General features: G+C 55.5%; 2 protein-coding genes across 2 annotated transcripts; one reads left to right on the forward strand and one right to left on the reverse strand.

Moving 5' to 3' along the window:
* The first annotated feature begins 3,375 nt into the window (after positions 1-3,375).
* PSMB11 (proteasome subunit beta 11) lies at positions 3,376-5,387 on the forward strand. The gene has a single exon (XM_522799.8). It carries the CDS (start codon positions 3,418-3,420, stop codon positions 4,453-4,455), a length of 1,038 nt encoding a protein of 345 aa, XP_522799.5. The 5' UTR covers positions 3,376-3,417; the 3' UTR covers positions 4,456-5,387.
* Positions 5,388-9,177: 3,790 nt separating this feature from the next.
* Positions 9,178-18,880, reverse strand: CDH24 (cadherin 24). Its single transcript, XM_016925878.4, has 12 exons — positions 18,740-18,880; positions 16,871-17,195; positions 16,397-16,691; positions 16,086-16,205; positions 15,845-16,012; positions 15,480-15,667; positions 14,835-15,088; positions 13,812-13,948; positions 11,160-11,281; positions 10,965-11,076; positions 10,349-10,597; positions 9,178-9,801 (listed from the first exon to the last, which is right to left on the reverse strand). The coding sequence occupies exons 2-12, from the start codon at positions 17,069-17,071 to the stop codon at positions 9,302-9,304; spliced, it is 2,346 nt and encodes a 781-aa protein (XP_016781367.1). The 5' UTR covers positions 17,072-17,195; positions 18,740-18,880; the 3' UTR covers positions 9,178-9,301.
* Between the last annotated feature and the right edge of the window lie 39 nt (positions 18,881-18,919).

Genomic DNA, 18,919 nt, shown 5'->3' on the forward strand with positions numbered 1-18,919 from the left:
ACAAATGATAAGTGCTGTGGTTCAGAGGTGGGCGAGGGAGTCAATATAGATTGGAAAGAGGCTGTAGGTCCAGGATGGCTTTGTCAAGGTCTGGATTCATTTTTCTAAATCTGACTTGGTCCACTCACAGCCTCTCCTTTCTCAGCCCATACCTGGGAAGGAATTTCACAATAGGTGGTACTTAAGCCAGACTGTGGAATAGGATTCAAACAGGTGAAAGGGAGGTGGGAGATGTGTTAGGAATAGAGAGAAAAGAGCCTGTGATAGATAGATTTAGATTGGACCATAGTGGGTCTTACATGCCAGCTTGGGATAGAAGAGGTAGTTTTGATTTTATCTTATAACCCTCCAAGTTTTTCTAGCAGAGAAAACACAGGATTTGAGTGATACTTTAGGAAAACATGTCCATGTAGAGGGTAAGATTACAATGGGAGACTGGTGAGTGCTTAATTAGGAGGTCATTCAACTGTCCAGACCTGACTTGATAATGGCTTGATCTAGGGAGGTGGCAATCCATCTATAAAGAGTCTGAGACTTAGCCTTTAGAAAGAAGATATACTCTAGGCTAGGCGCAGTGGCTCACGCCTGTAATCCTAATACTTTGGGAGGCCCAGGTGGGCGGATCACCTCAGGTCAGGAGTTCGAGACCAGCCTGGCCAGCATGGCAAAACCCTGTCTCTACTAAAAGTACAAAAATTACCTGGGTGTGTTGAGGGTGCCTGTAATCCCAGCTACTTGGGAGGCTGGGCAGGAGGATCGCTTGAGCCTGGGAGGCAGAGGTTACAGCGAGCCAAGATCACGCCATTGCACTCCAGTTTGGATGACAAGAGCGAAACTCCGTCTCAAAAAGAAAGAAAGAAAGAAGATATATTCTTACCTTTCAGCAAGATTTCCTGGTGGTCCTACACCAAGGAGAAGAGAAGGACTGGTTGGACCTTAGCATGCTCTTTGAGTTTCTCCAACTTTCCCATGGCCAGGTTTACACTTTTCCTTAGTAATGAGACCCCAGAAAGCTATGATGCCACAGCCCCACCATCTTGATGTCTGGAGGGTCCAGACTCTTTCCTTTGTGTGTGGGTCTGTTTCTTCAAATAAATCCATTTCCACAGCACCACCTTGAGCTGCAATGTTTAGTATAATATATGTACGGCATATGTTGCTGGAGTAGTTGCAGCTTGTCACTCTGCCCCAATTAACTGGCTATTTTTTTTTTTTTTTTTTTCTGAGACAGGGTCTTACTTTGTTGCCCAGACTAGAGTGCATGGAGTGCAGTGGCACAATCTTACTCACTGCAGCCTCATTCAGTGAGTGCTCAAGTGATCCTCCCACCTCAGCCTTCCAAGTAGCTGGGACTACAGTTACACACCACCACACCCGGCTAATTTTTTGTATTTTTTGTAGAGGTGAGGTTTCGCCATGTTGCCCAGGCTGATCTCGAATTCCTGGGCTCAAGTGATTCACCTGCCTTGGCCTCCCAACGTGCTGAGATTACAGGCGTGAGCCAACACACCTGGCCTTGACTTCGACTTTCTGAAGGGTCAGCCATCAGGGTCCACCAACCCCACCACTCTAACACCCCTGGTTGGTCTAAGACTTATAGACTCAACATTATGGAGTTAAGATCAGTTGTTTCTCCTGCCCTGGAATTACAAGCCACTCTGTTGCCATTGTGAACTATTAGGCAGAAGGGGGAGCAGGAGCTAGAAGGCCACTAGATCCTTTGGACTTCAACACAAGTCAAAGACATACTGCCAGAGAACTGTCAGGAATGCCTTCTCTGTATACAGATAGAAGGACATATTTATCTCTAAAGCAAGGGAGAAAGAGACCTTCAGGTTCTAGTTTCCTTCATTCCTCAGCAATCTGCCTTTGTGGAAGATATTTCAGCCTCTTTCTCCTCTCCGCTGTTACAAAGTTCTCTTGCTCTTTTTTCTCTTGTCTTTGCTTTAGTCCACTTTTAATTAATTAATTAATTAATTTTTGAGATGGAGTTTCGCTCTTGTTGCCCAGGCTGGAGTGCAATGGCAGCTCACTGCGACCTCCACCTCCCGGGTTCAAGCGATTCTCGTGCCTCAGCCTCCCAAGCAGCTAGGATTGCAGACATCCACCACCACACCCGGCTGATTTTTTTTGTATTTTCAGTAGAGACGGGGGTTTCACCATGGTGGCCAGGCTGGTCTCAAACTCCTGACCTCAGGTGATCCGCCCGCCTCTGTCTCCCAAAGTGCTGGGATTACAGGCATGAGCCACCATGTGCGGCCTTTTTTATTTTTATTTTTTTAAATTTTCCTTTATTTTTTATTGAGACAGGGTGTCACTGTGTCGCCCAGGCAGGAGTGCAGTGGCACAATCACGGCTCACTGAAGCCTTGACCTCTTGGACTCAGGTGATCCTTTCACCTCAGTTTCCTGAGTAGCTGGGACTACAGGCATGTGCCACCATGCTTGGCTAATTTTTTTTTTTTTTGAGATGGAGTCTCGCTCTGTCACCCAGGCTGGAGTGCAGTGGCACGATCTCAGCTCACTGCAACCTCCGCCTTCTGGTTCAAGCAATTCTCCTGCCTCAGCCTCCTGAGCAGCTGGGACTACAAGTGTGCGTCACCACACCCAGCTAATTTTTTTTTGTTTGTATTTTTAGTAGAGATGGGGATTCACCATATTGGCCAGGCTGGTCTCGAACTCCTGACCTCGTGATTCACCTGCCTCGGCCTCCCAAAGTGCTGGGAGGCATGAGCCTCCGAGCCTGTCCCAGGCTAATTTATATATATTTTGTAGAGATGGGGGTCTTGATATGTAGCCCAGGGTGGTCTCGAACTCTTGGGCTCAAGCCATCCACCTGCCTTGGTCTCTCAAAGTGCTAAGATTACTAGTGTGATCCACTGTGCCCAGCCTCAGTCCATTTTTCTTTCCCCATCTTTCCCTTGAGTTTGAAGTATGAGCTGAGTTCCTTGCTCCCATATCTCTGAAGGGAGTCCCCAGCACCAAGGTCTCCGGCCTCAGTGGGGTTACAGCGCTGTATTCTGACCACATCAGTCCACTGAATTGTCTACCTCGTCCTAGGCTGGGAGCCCTCTCAGGCCAGGGACAGGGCCTTATTTGTCTCTATGTGCCCAGTGCCCCGCATGGGAGAAACAAGGAGCCCAGCCCTGCTCCGTCCATTTGTGCCCATGTTTCTTTGCATTACCCCAGCCCCCCGCCCCCACCTCCAGATAGTTGGAGGATGACAGACAGGAGACTCTTTGGGTGACTCTCAGATGCGTCATGGGCAGCAGAAGGTGAAGGTCTGACCGTGAAGGCAGCGTCTTCCTAGTGCTGGAGACTCTACAGCCCTCATCCTGTCTCCTTTCAGCTGTCCTCTGAGATGAAGGGGGCTGCTCCATCAGCCAATCCCAAAGCCTGAATTGGGGGTTGAGGAGAAATGAAGCGTCAGCTCACACACCTTCCTGGCCGGTTCTGGCTGTGGCCCAGCTTCTCTGTAGCGTCCCTCCTATCCCACCAGACCCCAGCCACAAATTCCTGGCTTGCTTCTTCCAAACTTCATTCAGCCCCAGGGATGGCTCTGCAGGATGTGTGCAAGTGGCAGTCCCCTGACACCCAGGGACCATCACCTCACCTGCCTCGGGCTGGCGGCTGGGCTGTGCCCCGGGGTTGTGACCCTCAAACCTTCCTGCAGATCCATGGCCCCAGACTGGCCCACGGCACTACCACTCTGGCCTTCCGCTTCCGTCATGGAGTCATTGCTGCAGCTGACACGCGTTCCTCCTGTGGCAGCTATGTGGCGTGTCCAGCCTCATGCAAGGTCATCCCTGTGCACCAGCACCTCCTGGGTACCACCTCTGGCACCTCTGCCGACTGTGCTACCTGGTATCGGGTATTACAGCGGGAGCTGCGGCTTCGGGAACTGAGGGAGGGTCAGCTGCCCAGTGTGGCCAGTGCTGCCAAGCTCTTGTCAGCCATGATGTCTCAATACCGGGGACTGGATCTCTGTGTGGCCACTGCCCTCTGCGGCTGGGACCGCTCTGGCCCTGAGCTCTTCTACGTCTATAGCGACGGCACCCGCCTGCAGGGGGACATCTTCTCTGTGGGCTCTGGATCTCCCTATGCCTACGGCGTGCTAGACCGTGGCTATCGCTACGACATGAGCACCCAGGAAGCCTACGCCCTGGCTCGCTGCGCCGTGGCCCACGCCACCCACCGTGATGCCTATTCAGGGGGCTCTGTAGACCTTTTCCACGTGCGGGAGAGTGGATGGGAGCATGTGTCACGCAGTGATGCCTGTGTGCTGTACATGGAGTTACAGAAGCTCCTGGAGCCGGAGCCAGAGGAGGATGCCAGCCATGCCCATCCTGAGCCTGCCACTGCCCACAGAGCTGCAGAAGATAGAGAGCTCTCTGTGGGGCCAGGGGAGATGACACCAGGAGACTCCAGGATGCCAGCAGGGACTGAGACGGTGTGAGAAGCAGGACTTGGTTGGGGATGGTGTAGGCCTGGGGAGTGGGTGGGAGGATGGGCAGCAGGGGGAGGGTCCCGCTGGCAGCAGCCTCACAGCGTCTGGCTCTAGCCTGTATGGGTTGCTGGCTTCATTTATTGCAAGTCTCCGTCCTTTCATGACTGCCAGAGCTATTATGGCTCTGCCCAACAAGTTCCTATTGACTCCCAGTGGATTGGTCCAGCCTCCTTCTTGGCACCAAGTCCGTCTTTCATTCGACACTTGCAGTGTGCCTACTGCATGCCAGACGCATGCTAGGTGCTAGACCCTCTTTTCTTGCCATCTTCTCTGCTTTTTTCCATCATCTCATCCCTAGTTTCTCTTAGTTTCGGTCCTTTATGTGTCTCAGCTTCAGCGTCTTTGTCTTTTTCTCCTGATCACTTTGTCAGCATGGTAAGATGGGGCACCCGGGAAGGGAGCAGCCCCTCTCAGAACGAGGCGTAGTGATAGACACCCTTTGGATGGTGATGGGCTTGTCTTATCTGCTCTCCTTCTCTGACTTGACCATAATGACTAGAATGATTATCCCTTTACTGAATGCAGTTCTCATCACAACCCTTTGAGGTAAAAATGAGTCTCTCTTTACAGAAGAGGAATCAGGTTCAAAGGGTTATGTGACTTGCCAGGGTCACACAGTAAGTGGCAGAGATGAGACTTAGATCCAGGCCTTCTCCTCCAGGGTCCATGCTCTTTCAGCACAGCTCTCCCTCCCAGGCCCTCTGCCCTGCCTTTCCTCTCTTCCCTGCAGGCTTCCGGAGAGGGATGTGGAGGGAGAAAGTAGCTAGGCCAATCCCCTGCCTGGTGGCTCATGTGGCTTTATCTTCCAGGCCTGGAGCCATCCCCCACAGCCCACCCTTGCTCTCCAGCTTTCTGGGCCTGGTGGCGCCGCTGCCAGACTTCCCCTCCTCCTTTCTTCCCTTTGCCTTCTTTCCAGCCCCTCCTTCCTGATGCTCCCTCTGGAGAATGAAGACAAGAGAGAGGTGGCTGTGCCAGTGGGAACTGTCTGGCTAGCACATCCTCTCCTGCCCCTCCTGTCCCTGCTCTCACTCCCCTAGAAGCCCAGACTTGAAGATCCAGACTAACACCTCCAGGAGGGCCACTGCCCTGCTGTGCCCTGGCCAAATGAGAGAGAAAGCACTGTTAACCTACGAGATAGGGCCTGAAGGAAGGGTGCTGAAGTTGCTTTCCTCACATCCAATCCTAAAGCTTCCAGTCCCAAGAATAACAGCCGCCTGCCTTCCCTCTTGGACACCCCTCATCCCTGGCTCCAGCCTAGGCCCGAGCCTTAATCTTGCACCCCAGATTAAGCATTCCTCCAGGCAGGAGCTGGGCAGACAGACCTCCAGACTCTGGTGCAGAGCGGGTGACTGGGGTGGGGGAGGAAAGGTCAGGGGGCTCCAGAAGGGAAAACCCCAGAAAGGACACAGTGGGGAGGAATTGTGGTGGACACCACAGAAAGGTGTCCAGTTTAGGGGGACTGGCCTTCAAGCCAGGCTCAAGGAATCTGGCCAGTGGCCTCTGCGGCCACCCTTCTTTACCCCTTGCTCACTCCCCAGCCTCAGGGGAGGAGATGTGGGACTCTGGGACTGCTAACTGGGAGGCAGGGCTCCCAGCGGCCTAGTCCTGGAGGAAGCATGTGAGGAGGGGCAGCTTTTGCATGGCGTTCAGGTGTTTGACTCGGCATAAGAGGGTGCATATTCATGTCCACAGGTGTATGTAGTTCTGTGCCCAGGTGTAGGTGAGTGATACAGGATGGGTTTCACACATGAGTGTGGCAGGCGATGCGTGTGCAGTTCCCGTGTGCAGAGACAAGAAACAGACTGAAAGAGAAAGAGCAACACCTGAATAAGGAGATCAGCCTCTCAGCGGGAAGACTGCCAGGCCTTATCACTTCTTTTGGGGAGTGCTCCAGAGTAAAGAGGACGTGGGGGACAGGCTCATGCCAGCAGTTCTCTACTTCCTCATCCTCCCAGCCCTATCCTGAGCCTCTCAGGAAGTGAGAAAAGACAGGCAGGGAGGGGTGGCCTGGGGCCTGGGATTGCCACCTGAGCGCAGCCAAAGGTGGGCTGTGAACTGCGTGCAGCTGTCTCCCCCTGAGATGCTTGGCGCCTCACCCCCATTCCCAGACTCAAGCAGGAGAATTGAACTCAGACCAAGAGGGCAGAACCAGACCAGGAGGGCAGAACTCAGGGTGGGGGGACCCTCCTCTCTTTTCCTTCCATAGTCCCACCCATCTTCACTCCCTTTGACAGGTCCTGTCCTTCCAGAGGTTGAGGTAGTTGAGGCCAGAGATGAGCCCATGGGTCTTGCTGACAAGCCTGGTTCCCTCTGCCCTATTATTTTCCGCTATGTTTTTAATGAGTTTGGGGGAGGACCTTAGGAGAGTCTTAGGGAGGGCTGGGCAGACAAAGGCCAACATCCCATTCCAATGCACCCCTCACTGTCTAAGAGTAGCCCATGAGTCATTTCCCCCATTTCTCTACTAATTCCTGAAGGCTTGATACAGATATCACGGTGAGACCAAAGGGGCGGAGATCTTGCCCTTCCTGCCCCGAACCAGAAGACCTTGTCCTTCTGATGCCCTGCTTGGGGTGGTGCCTACCTCCTCACAGTCTCTGGAGAGTTCGGGGGGATAGCCCACTCTTGCACAAGCCCTTGGACTGTCAGAGGTCCAGGCTTCCAGCCTTCAGCAGAGTAAATGACCTGAATTCCAGCACTGGAGGGAGGGGCCTTGTTCTCCTACCTCCTGCTTGTCCTTATCAAGCAGGTGGGGAAGGTATGAGGGAAGGTATGTTCACATTGAAGCAGCTTTCCCCAGCTGCCAGTACCCCATACGAAGTGGGAGTCACAAGGACCTATCCTACCTCGCCTACCTGTGTGTGCCTCTGGAGCCCTGGAGTTGAGAGGCCTGAGCTCTCATGCTGGTTCCTGGGTGGACGCCTTCTCTGGACTTTGGGAGATAATTGCAGTTCTGGCTCAGCTCCCACCTAGTTGACTGCTTCTGTCCGTCAACAGCCTGCCTCCCTGGTCCTCTCCCTCCTCCTTTGTGTTCTGCAAAGACTAAGACCATGGCCTAGGGGAGACTTAAAGGTGGGAGCAGCGGGCCCAGATTCAATGTGACTGTCTCACTCTGGTCCGCCCTTTCCCCACTTGGCACTACGAGCCCCAGGAAAGGCTGGTTTATCCCCGCTGCTGCCTGCCACCCCCATTATTTTCCTAGTCCAGAATCCCCCTTCCTCTCTTAGTCTTTTATCCCTCCGGCCCTCTTCTCAGCAGCTCTCACACTTCACCCTCTACTTCTCCTGCCCATCTTGCCCTCTGACCCATCCCCATATCTTTTTTTTTTTTTGAGACAGAGTCTCGCTCTGTCGCCCAGGCTGGAGCGCAGTGGCGCGATCTTGGCTCACTGCAACCTCCGCCTCCCAGATTCAAGTGATTCTCCTGCCTCAGCCTCCTGAGTAGCTGGGACTACAGACATGCGCCACCATGCCCTGCTAATTTTTTGTATTTTTAGTAGAGATGGGGTTTCTACCATTGGCCAGGCTGGTCTTGAACTCCTGACCTCAAGTGATCCACCCGCCTCAGCCTCCCAAACTGCTGGATTTACAGACGTGAGCCACCGCGCCTGGCTGAATCCTTATATCTTAATTTTCTTGGACCGCTGGAGACCAACAGAGGACCCAGAAAGTTGGTGGTGAGAGTGGGGTAGAGTCATCATCTCCTTACTCCCTCATGGAATTAACCCAAGTCCTCCCCTATCTAGAAGGAGGTGAAGTGTATTTTCCCCCAAGGAGAAAGGAGAATGAACTGGGAGGCAATAGGCTAGGCCTCTCCTCCCGTCCTTTGGGACGATGAAGCTTTGTATAGAAACCTGAGTGCAAAAACAGAAGCAGGGCTCCAGCTTTACAAAATAAAGTGTTTGTTTATTATGAAATTAGAGATGGAGGCCCCTCCCCTTCCTCCCTCTTTCCCCTTCCCCAGCCGCCTCCCCCTTTCCTTTCCCTACTCCCTCAGGAAGCACACAAGACAATGCCCAGGGCTGGGATGCCCAGGGGAAGCTGACAGCTGGGCAGAGCTCCAGGAAGGCGGCCACACGGGAGGCTGGAGCTCTTGCCCTGGGAGGCAGGCTGGTTCCTCTCTCAGCTGGAGGCCAGTGGAGCCAGGATGAGGCTGAGGCCATGAGTAATGGATGGAACCATGCAGGCAGGTCTGTAAGGACAGGGGAGCCACGTTAGAGGCAGTGGGGAGTGGGAGCCTTCATCCACCGCCCTGCCCCACAGTCTAGGGGCACTGACCTGGGGCACAACATCCCCTGCAGGAGGGTGTGCAGCAGTGGCTGGAAGTTTCTCTTGATTTTGGGATGGACAACAGAAAAAAACAAAAAGCCAGTCACAGGGACCCAGAGAGAAGGAAGGGAGATGTGGGCTGGAGACAGACACAGAGCATGTGTATGGGCAAGGAAGACGCAGGGAGAGTATGTGTGAGCTTCAGAACTGCAGAGACAAAACGCCACGGAGGAAGGAGAGGAATCACAGTGAGAGATCGCAGGGCCAGGGCCAGGGCAGGAAACCCAGGCCCGGACAGAGGAGCGTGTCACAGATAGAGACAAAGATTCCTGGAGAGAGACACACACACCGACTCAGGAGGAGGGAGGTGAGAGCGAGGGTGCCCCGGGGAAGCAAGGAGGGACACAAGGACAGGGAGGAGGCCTGGGGCCCCTGGGCTGCTGCCGCCCGCCTGGACCCCGTGGGGCTCACTCAGAGGGCCTGTGCCCGCTGCCCCCCTCCGCGGTGGGCCGGGCCAGCCCGGGCGCTCAGGGGGCCGGGGGCTCCTTGGCCCCATACAGCTCGGCCAGGGTGCGGAAGAGCGGACCCCAGTCGTCCAGCGGCTCCGCGGGGCCGGGGGCGCCGCCGGCTTCGCTGCCGGAGCCCAGGGAGCTGAGGGAGCCGCAAGAGGAGCCCCGGCCCTCGTAGCCGTACACCTGCACCGAGTCGTACGGGGGTACGCCGGGGTCCTCGTCCGCCTCGCGGAGCCGCAGCGCCAGGAGCTGCGCCACGTCGGCGGGGCCGGGGGGTCTGGGCTGGCGAGACACCCGGGCCCGGGGCAGCACGTCTCGGCGCGCGGGAGGGCCGGGCGCCGGGGGGGCCGCCCCGTCCGGGTTCTGCAAGGCCGTGATGTCGAAGGCCTCGGTGTCCTCCTCGCCGCCGCCCTCGTCGTCGTAGGTGATGATGTTCTCTCGGACGTCGTCCTCCTCCAGTACCATCAGTGCTTCTCGCTTCTGCCGCCGCAGGGCCGCGAAGAGCACCACCAGGGCTGCGCGAGAGGCGCGCACACAGGCCCTGAGCCAGCAGGGCCGGGAGCGGGCGGCCTGTCTCCATGTGAAAGGCTGACCCATCAGGTGACAGAAGCCCTGTGCTTAGGGGCTGACATCTAGCAAACCTTGCATTGAATCCTGACTTCAGCCCTTACTCGCTATGTGACCATGGGAAGTTGCTAGACTTCTCTGAAGCCTCAATTTGCCCCTTAGATTACTTATGTGGAGAATAGGGAAAATATATCTACTTCAAAGGGTTGTTGACATAATAAAATGAAATATCACAAGTGACGTGCCCAGCACTATACTTGGCACAGAGTAGGGGCTCAATAAACCATTGTTATGGCTTGTCATTGTCATTATGGATTGGCAGGTCACGGATAGAGGCCAGAGCTTTTCTCTTGGATGCATCAGGTGGTGGGAAAATCCAGGTATGAGGGTCGTTCAAGCCCTAAGGTGGATTTCCCTGTGTCCAGAGGCCTGGTTCTTCTCCACACCCCTGCAGGCCCAGATCGCACAGCTATGTCCCACTGTGGCCTGACTCACCAAGCAGGGCACCCACACAGGTGATGATGGCAAGCAGGGCGCCGGTGCTGAGCCCAGCAGCTGAGAGGTGAGCCTCAGGCCAGCAGGATGCCACAGAGCCGTCAGGCTGGCAGCGGCACACACTAACAGTCACTGTGGCAGTGCTGCTCAGCGCCGGCTGCCCCCAGTCCCACAGTTCTATGGGAACCAAGTAGGGGGCATGGCGGGGTGGAGCAGGGCGGGAGGGCAGCAGCAGGCTGGCGGAGCCATCTGTGGGAGAGGGAAGGTGTTGAGGTATCTTCTGGGACACTTTCCAGGTAGGGTTGGTCCAGCCCATAGAGCCAGCTTCCCATAGAGCCAGCCCCCCATAGAGCCAGCCCATAGGTCCAGCCCATAGAGCCAGCTTCCCATAGAGCCAGCCCATAGAGCCAGCCCATAGGTCCAGCCCATAGAGCCAGCTTCCCATGGGGAAGGTTTACAAAGAGCCAATGAATGAGTATAAGTCCACACCCATCTTCTGTTGGGTAGAAGGCCCAGGCAGGTGGGGCAGGGGTCAGGCAGGCTGGGCTAGGGGTGGAGGAGGAGGAGGAGAGGGGGACAGAGGCAGGTATGGACATGGCTGTAGGAGGCCACCTACCTCGGTTGTCCCGGACAGTAAAGTTGGCATCAGGGCCCAGAGGACCTTGAAAGGAGACATGGCTACTGTTGCCAACTTCATCTCTGTCCAGGGCCTGGATGACCTGAATCAGCTGGGAGGAAGAAGAGAGAGGCCTTGTATGGAGTGGGCTGCTGGAGGCCTGGACGTCCCAACCCCTCTGCCTCAGTTGCTCACCTGGCCAGGAGCTGCAGAGTCACACACAAAAGTATCGTAGGGCTCAGCCAGCTGGGGAGCATTGTCATTCTCATCCAGGGTCTGGATGGCCACTTGCACGCGCGAGGCCTGTGCAGAACTGTCTGAAGGCAGAACACCAAAACATACACGCCACACACACACCACACAGTTTACACGTAACATATGTGGTGCATGGGCATGGATGCCACATGCAGCATATAGCATGCACAAGAAACACATGAAATATGCATGTAACGTACAGGTAGAAAACAATGTTGCAGAATGAATGGAACAATACCAAGTGCATACAATATTCATGTAGTTCCCAAGATATGTGCGATACACAATAGACATTCAACAGGAATGCCGCACCCATGATACACATATACAATAACCCACATGCAGGGCACATGCAGCATAAATGAAAGACAGAGGGAAGGTGCATACGAGTTGCATGCAGACAACAGCCATGAATATACAAAACACATTCATACCATATATCCAATGTACACTCAACATTTAAAACAAATGCAATGTACATGAAGCAGATGTTTGATATGCATAGTGAATGTGGTGCCACATCCCCCGACAACACCCAGTGCCCATAGAATGCATTTTCACGCATAGAGGCCATGCACAGCACCAGTGGGGTGGACAGACACATATACACACCACACACACACACACACACACACACACACACACATCCCATCAGAGGTCTGGGAGGCTGTAGTACAGCAGTGAGCATCACTTATCTTGGGTAGAAAGGAGCTGCATGATCTACAGGGTGCAGAGCCCAGGCCAGCCTGGGTACCACAGCCAGACAGAGGCCCCATCTTTACCCATCCCTTCATCAGGTGACTCCCGACCACTACCCTACCTTGCTTCTCACTGCCAGTGCCTTCCAAGAGAGAATGCAAAGTGTGTCTCCCTGTCACCTCTCTTAGGCCAGGTCTCCCAATTCCTTTAGTCTTTCCCCTAGGCAGAGGGATAGCTGACTAGGCCTGGTGAAAGGGGCTGAGGATGCAGCATGGGCAGGGGAGGCTGAGTGGATCGCCTGGCTAAAAGGATTGGGATACCCCAGAGACAGGATGGGGAGGGGGTCTACTTCTTCCCTGCAGTAAGGGCCCAGCGCTGCTAGTTGATGTCTGGGTGCGGGTAGGAGCAGGATTTGGCAGGAGAATGAGAAGACAGTGACTAGAAACGCACACGCACACAAAGCTGTGTATATACAAGCAGCCAAAAACATACTGTGTGTACACGGACACACACACGGCCATCCACACAGACATCCATGCACTAACAGATAACACGTGCACTGCCAGGTAGTATCTGTGCATATCTACTATGCACACAGTTGCATGTATAGAAACATAAACCTAGACACATAGCATTAAACACATTTGAGAGGCAGTACGGTGGGGATAACAGCTCAGACTCTGCACACTGACTGGGTCTCACAGCTCCACCACTTAATCTCTATGTGACCTTGGGAAGTTACTTAACTTCTCTTTGCCTGAGTTTATTGTTTAAAAATGAGGAAATAATCATACTTCCCTCATAAAGTTGTAGTGATGATTAAATGAATGAATCCATTTTGAAGATGGATAGTGCCTGATAAACAATAAGTAATAAATTATCTGTCCACAAATACCCACATACACAAAACACATACAAACAGCTACATGTGCATACCACTGTATATATCAATCACACATATGCATAATTAATATAAATATAATTCTGTACACTCAACTGTAAACACATATATATCCATTACAGATATATACCCACAAATATATATTTGTGTATATCTACATACTTTCCCCACATTTGGAATTATACACATGGCTGAGAACATACCCACATGTACACATTCATATAGCCCTTCACTGACACATTCAGATATCCACATATACAAGGGCAGTTTTCATATGCAGTATGAAGACAAAAGAGTGGAGGAGCCCCTGAGGCATAAGCAGGGGTATAAGGGACCATTCACAGAAGATGGGGAGGGAGGTCTCCCTGTCTGTATGGGCTAGGGCTGCCCAGAGGCAGCTGAACCCGCTGCTGGCCTGACTGATGGGGGAGACCGCATATGGAGCTGGCACTCCTCCCCTTCCTTATGGTGTCCACTCCCCTACCTGGGGGATTCCCACAGGGCTTCCAACAGGGCTTCTCTGGGGTGGGGCTGCTGGTGCACTCCACTCAGCAACCAGAGGAGGTACCCAGCCCCTTTCTGGCCCCCAGCTCCAGCCTGAAGCAGAGAGTGGGCAGGATGGGGTCTGTCAGTACACAGGTTGGGGGCTATGTAAGGTCTAGTTTATTTCTGGGTTGGGGCAAGTCAGGTAAGGGAATGAATTGAGGGTCAGGAGAATGCTCAGGCACACCCACTGTGCCCACCCAGCCCAGCCTAGGGGACTAGGAGACCAGGAGGCCCGCCCTGCCTGGTAGCAAGGATCCAGGCTAGGACCCAGATCCAGGCTAGGACTTGGATCCAGGCTAGGACTCAGATCCAGGCTAGGACTCAGTGGCCGCACACTGGCCGCATCGCTAACGCAATGGCAGTTAGCACCCTTCTCTACCCCCACACCCAGGGACAGCTCCTCGGCCAGGAGGCTGCTGCCGCCTTGTGGGCCCTGGAGTCCTCACCGAGCTCTGTAGCCAGCACAGTGAGGTTGTGCCAGACGCGAGCCTCGCGATCCAGGGGTGCTGCTGTATGGATGGTGCCTTCCTCGGGCTGGATAGAGAAGCAACGCTCCGGATCTGAGTGGGGGAGGATGGAGTATCTGGGGAAGGGAGAGACATGCTGGGGCTGATCTGGGGCGGGACCACAGCTTGTTCCACCCCCTCTCTTCTTTCTTCCCTCTGTTCACCTTGTCAGACCTCATGACTCCTCTGGGCAGAGCCATAATTCAGGTTGGAGTCCCCTTAAAAGGCATATATCCCTGGGGGATCACCACCATTAAACACCTGTTAAGACTCAGGGCCACTGGGTTTCACGGGGGGAGGGGGAGAAGACACAGAACGGAGTAGAAGCGGGATAAACAGGCCTTGACTCTCAGACTTCTGGGCCCTGTTCTGAGAACCCAGGGACATGTGTTTCAGCCCTGCTCTGCCTTGGACTGGCTATGTGACTTAGGGCAAATTGTTTAACCTCTGTTTACTCAACTGAAAAGTGGGAATGACACCAGTACCTCCCTCACAGAGCTGTGACAGGGATGCTGGCCGGGGAGGGGGAAAGAGTGGCTGTTCTGCCACTTACCAACTGTGTGACCACTTATGGCTGGCTTCTAAAACAAGTGGTGATGAGAACACCCACTTCATAGCGCTGTTGTGAGAATTCAGTGTCAGCAAGGGGGTAAACTGTGAAGCACTTTGGGAATGATCAATAGAGATCCACTTATCAAATGAGACTATATCCGCTTGCACTGCCACTGGGAGGGGCCACCATCATCTACCCAGAGGGGTGGACAGACGGTTGAGGAGTGGTCAGCCAGGCCCGCCGGCTCTCTCCTGGCACCCAGGCCTGCAGACCAGCAAGCCCAGCTGTAGGGAGGGAGGCTTTTGCTGGGACATGAGTGATTTGCTATAAGGTAGGGGGCACATTTACTCATTCTCTGGGTGGGAAGAGCCTGCCATCTGGCTCCCCAGCCCACACCCCAGCTCACCTACCTGATTGGGCTGGCAGGGGAGTCCAGGTCAGCCGCTGAGATCTGGCCTACCAGGGTCCCCGGGGCCTTGTTCTCAGGCACTGTCAGGTGGTAGGCAGCCTGGGTGAAGGCAGGTGGCTCTGGGGCATCTTGCACTGCCACACGCACAGAGGCCACATCCTTGAAGGGCCCTCGCCGCAGATAGGCTGGGTCAATGAGCGTGTTGGTGGCCTCGACACGGAAGGAGTAGGAGCGCCGGCTCTCGAAGTCTAGGGGCTATGGTGAGGGGAGAGGGAGAAAAAGCGAGGCATGTGGAAACCAGGGCAGGTCCCAGGCTCTTGGAAGGTGACAAGTCCCCTCCTCACATGCATGCAGTGCTCAGTCCTCATGTGAGGAGAGGTGGCACTGGAGGGACAGTGGCCTTGGTGGTCAGGATGCACAGCAGATTACTTAGGAACTCTAGGTCTGCCCCTAGCTCCCTCATAGACTTGCTATCACTTCTTCTTTCTAAGCTCCAGGGCCTCATCTGAAGGATGAGGAGGTGACCATGATCTCTAAGCTCCAACAGAGAGATCCTGAGTCTGTTCTAGAAGAACAGTTAACTATGTGCCCTGTGGGTCGGCAGGAGGCAGGTCTAAGAGAAAGCATTAACAGGCAGGAGGCTAACCTTGCGGACAGTGAGGAGCCCGTCTCGACCCTGGGAGTCTGTGCTGATGCTGAAGGCCTCAGACCCCTCCCCATCCAGGATGCTGTATGCCATCAGGGCGTTGTCCCCCACGTCTGGGTCCTGGGCCCGGAGCCGGCCCACCAGCGTGCCAGGTCCAGCTGTCTCCACCACGGAGAACTGGTATAGGCCTTGGGATGACAGAGGGGAGACACCTTCTCAGAGAGGTCCCCAGCCCTCCTCCCTCCCCACAGCACTTTATTCTCCCAGGATCTGGCTGGGGAGGAGGCGAGGAGGGAAGGTTTCTCCAGACACTGTAGGGGTGGGGTGATCAAAGGATGGCTCAGGTGGCAGCAATGGCCCCTTACTCTGTGGGAACTTGGGGGGGTTGTCGTTGACATCGCTGAGCGTGACAGTCACCGTAGTGCTGCCTGACAGCCCCCCCATGTGGCCGCCCATGTCCTTGGCCTGGATCACCACCAAGAACTCCTCCTGTGTCTCCCGGTCCATGTTGGGGATGGCTGTACGCACCACTCCTAGGGAGAGATGCTGGTCAGAGGGTGTCTGTCCCCTTGGCTGCCCCACCGGGCTCCCAGGATCCATCCTCACCAGTCTGGGGGTCCACAGAGAAGAAAGGCAGTCCATCCAGAACAGTGTACACCAGCTTGGCACTGTTCCCATAGCTGGGGTCATCAGCATCGTGAGCAGTCACCTGGATCACTGATGTCCCTGTGGGGGATGCCAGCACGCCATTCAGCAGCAGCAGGGAAGGATGGGGAAGAACAACCGATGGGGGGGATGCAGATACGAGGGAGGCTGAATTGAAGGGGGCAGGTTCTGGGGCAGACAACAAGAAGGGAAGGAGAGGTGAGAGAGCTCCAGAAGACGGGAACTGGGGCATTCAGAGCTGGGGTGCTCACCGACGTTGGACATCTCGGGCACGGTGGCATGGTAGGGCCCAAGGGGAAAAATGGGTGGATTGTCGTTGATGTCTTGCACTTTGATGATGAACTCTGATGGGGGCTCCAGGGGCCGGTTGGAGGCTCGGTCCACGGCTTGGGCCAGTAGCACATATTGCGCCTTTTCCTCCCGGTCAAGGCTCTTGGTAACATGAATATTGCCTGTGGCCTCATCAATCACAAATACGGTGCCTGCCCCCTCCCCGGTCAACAGGTACTTGGTGCGGCCCTCTCCCCGGTCAACATCCGAGTGCAGCTGCAGGGGTCAGGAAAAGATGGCAGAGGGCTCCAAGTACAGAGACAGGGTTAAAGAGTCTAGGTTTGGGTAGAGCGTTGGGAGTCCTGAGGGACCAAGGTCATTGCAGAAGTGATGAAGTTGCAGGGCAGGGCCTGAGGGCTTGGTGTCAGAGTAGACATGGGAGGGGTCATCCTTACCTTGCCAATGAGAACAGGCTCTGGACCAGCATATTCCTCAATGACAAAGAACTGGTTCCAGACCCAGCTCCTTCGAGTCCGCAGCAGAGCAGGCCCTGGGTGTCCCCGGGACCCTGCCCAGGCCCGGGCTGGGGCTGCCAGACGCCCCATGCAGCCCCAGCCACCCAGCCAGGCCAGCAGGAGCCTCACCAGGCCCCACATGTTTGGACTCCAGCCAGGGCTCTGTTCACTGGCCCTGGGTGCTGAGGCTGGGCCAGGCCACGTGGCCCATGAGCTGGCTGGGGTGGAGGGGCAGATGCGTTGAGGCTACCCCATGGATCCACACCTGCAGGACAAGCAGCTGCTCAGGCTCAAGGAAACCCCTAGCCCTCCTCCCCCCAAAATTAGATGCTGAAGACCAGACCTCCAAGGAACCAGACACTCCACTGCCCAGAACTCAGACTAAGACAGAGAGCAGAGAGGCTGATCCTTCCTCCACCCAGGCTCTGCATGTATTCACCTCCAGCCCTCCAAGCTGATAAATCTCTGGTCAGTCAACTCTGAGTAGAGAACTGGGGAGGAACACAGGAGAGGGGATGCTGGGAGGGCTTGGAATCCCAAATCTGGTCTCTGTCCTCCCAGGTTGGGCACGTAGCCAGGTATTGGAGGAGGCGGGGCTACCAGAGAAAGGGCTTAAAATTACGGAGTTGGGATTCATGGAGGTGTGGCCTTAAGGTGTCTAGGGTCAGCATGAGATGACAAGGAGTGCAGCCTCAGGCAGGGCTGAGAGTCTGTGAAAGTCCCTCCCCACAAGGGGGAGCCCCACTCTCCAGGCCCTGTCTCCAGCCCACGCTGCCAGTGCAGTCCTTGAAGGGGGACTGGGCTCGTGAGACAGGAGTTGGGAGCCAGAGCTGAAGGAAGAGGATACAGGGTGGGGGACAGGGGGAGGTGACCGGGGAGAGAGGTCCACCCAGAGGCTAGAGACAGATAATGACTGACGGCTAGACTGACTCAGGGACTGTCCGGCAGAGAAATGACTGGATGAGAGACAGAAACAGAACAGTGGCAAGAGACAGAATGAGAGAGACCAGGGCAGCAGCCTGGGTGTCTGAAGGCAGAGAGGAGTCCTAGGGGCCAGGCTTGGAAACGGGTCACCCGGGGCAGTTCCGGGCAGGCAGGGGCAGACCTCAGCTTCGGGGGTGTCAAGCCAGGCCTCGGGAACTTAATTCTGGGAGAAGGAGCAGACAGGAGGGGTGGAGGCAGGGAGGGGCCACAGGAAGGGAGCTAGAGAGGAGACCCTTCCCACTGCTCTCCTTTCTCCTAGGGGCGGGGGGGAGGACCCCTCAGGTAGCTGTGGCTTCTGCCCCTCCTCCCTCAGAGCAGACACACACCTGACAGTCCCTTTGCTCCCGAGGGAAGGGGGAAACCGGAGGAAGGCTGGGGACCAGAGAGAAGGCGGGATGAGGAGGCGAGAAGGAAGGGGATAGAGGAGTGGGAAACAGGATAGCAGGAAGGGGAGAGGAGAGGGAGGGAAAGGAGAGCAAGAAAGAGAAAAGAGAAAGACAGGAAAGGGGAGAAAGGTAGAGAAAGAAAAAGGCAAAGAGGGAGAGGAGATGGAAAAAGGACAAGAGGGAGAGGGAAGGGTTGGGGAGACAGAGGGAAGGGATAAGGAAGGCAAACAGGCAGAGAAGGAAGGGTGAAGAGAAATCGAGAGAAGAAAGAGGGAGAGAGGTGCGAGGGGAGAAGGGAAAGAGGCAGAGCGCGGGAGAAGGGAGCCGGCAGCGGGCTCCCAGCCACGGAGCGCACCCCTCCGAAGACCCCCGCAGGCTGCGGGCCCCCTCCTACCCCTCCGCGGATTCCCGACCCCTGCTCCGGGGCAGGCGCCCTTACCTGGCACTGCCGAGGGGCCCAGGCCGGCGGGAAGCGCCCCCGTCCGCCCCCGTCGCCGGGTCCCGGGGGCGCAGCCCCGAGCCGATTGGAGCGGGCGCCGCGGCTCCGCTGCAGGTCTGAGCGGCCCCGGCGAGAACAAGGGAGCGAGACGGAGGGGGCGGGGGAAGAAGGCTCCGCCTG

Source organism: Pan troglodytes, chromosome 15 (genome assembly GCF_028858775.2).
Source record: "Pan troglodytes isolate AG18354 chromosome 15, NHGRI_mPanTro3-v2.0_pri, whole genome shotgun sequence".
NCBI classification, from domain to species: Eukaryota; Metazoa; Chordata; class Mammalia; order Primates; family Hominidae; genus Pan; species Pan troglodytes.

What these genes read in the sequence shown, in the direction of transcription:
- PSMB11 (XM_522799.8), top strand. Translation starts at nt 3,418, where the DNA reads ATGAAGCGTCAGCTCACACACCTTCCTGGCCGGTTCTGGCTGTGGCCC.
- CDH24 (XM_016925878.4), bottom strand. Translation starts at nt 17,071, where the DNA reads ATGTGGGGCCTGGTGAGGCTCCTGCTGGCCTGGCTGGGTGGCTGGGGC. An exon ending in GCCCGAGATGTCCAACGTCG is followed by an intron (nt 16,206 to 16,396) that starts GTGAGCACCCCA and finishes CATCCCCCACAG; the next exon opens with GGACATCAGTGATCCAGGTG. An exon ending in TACTGTCCGGGACAACCGAG is followed by an intron (nt 10,598 to 10,964) that starts GTAGGTGGCCTC and finishes CCTCTCCCACAG; the next exon opens with ATGGCTCCGCCAGCCTGCTG.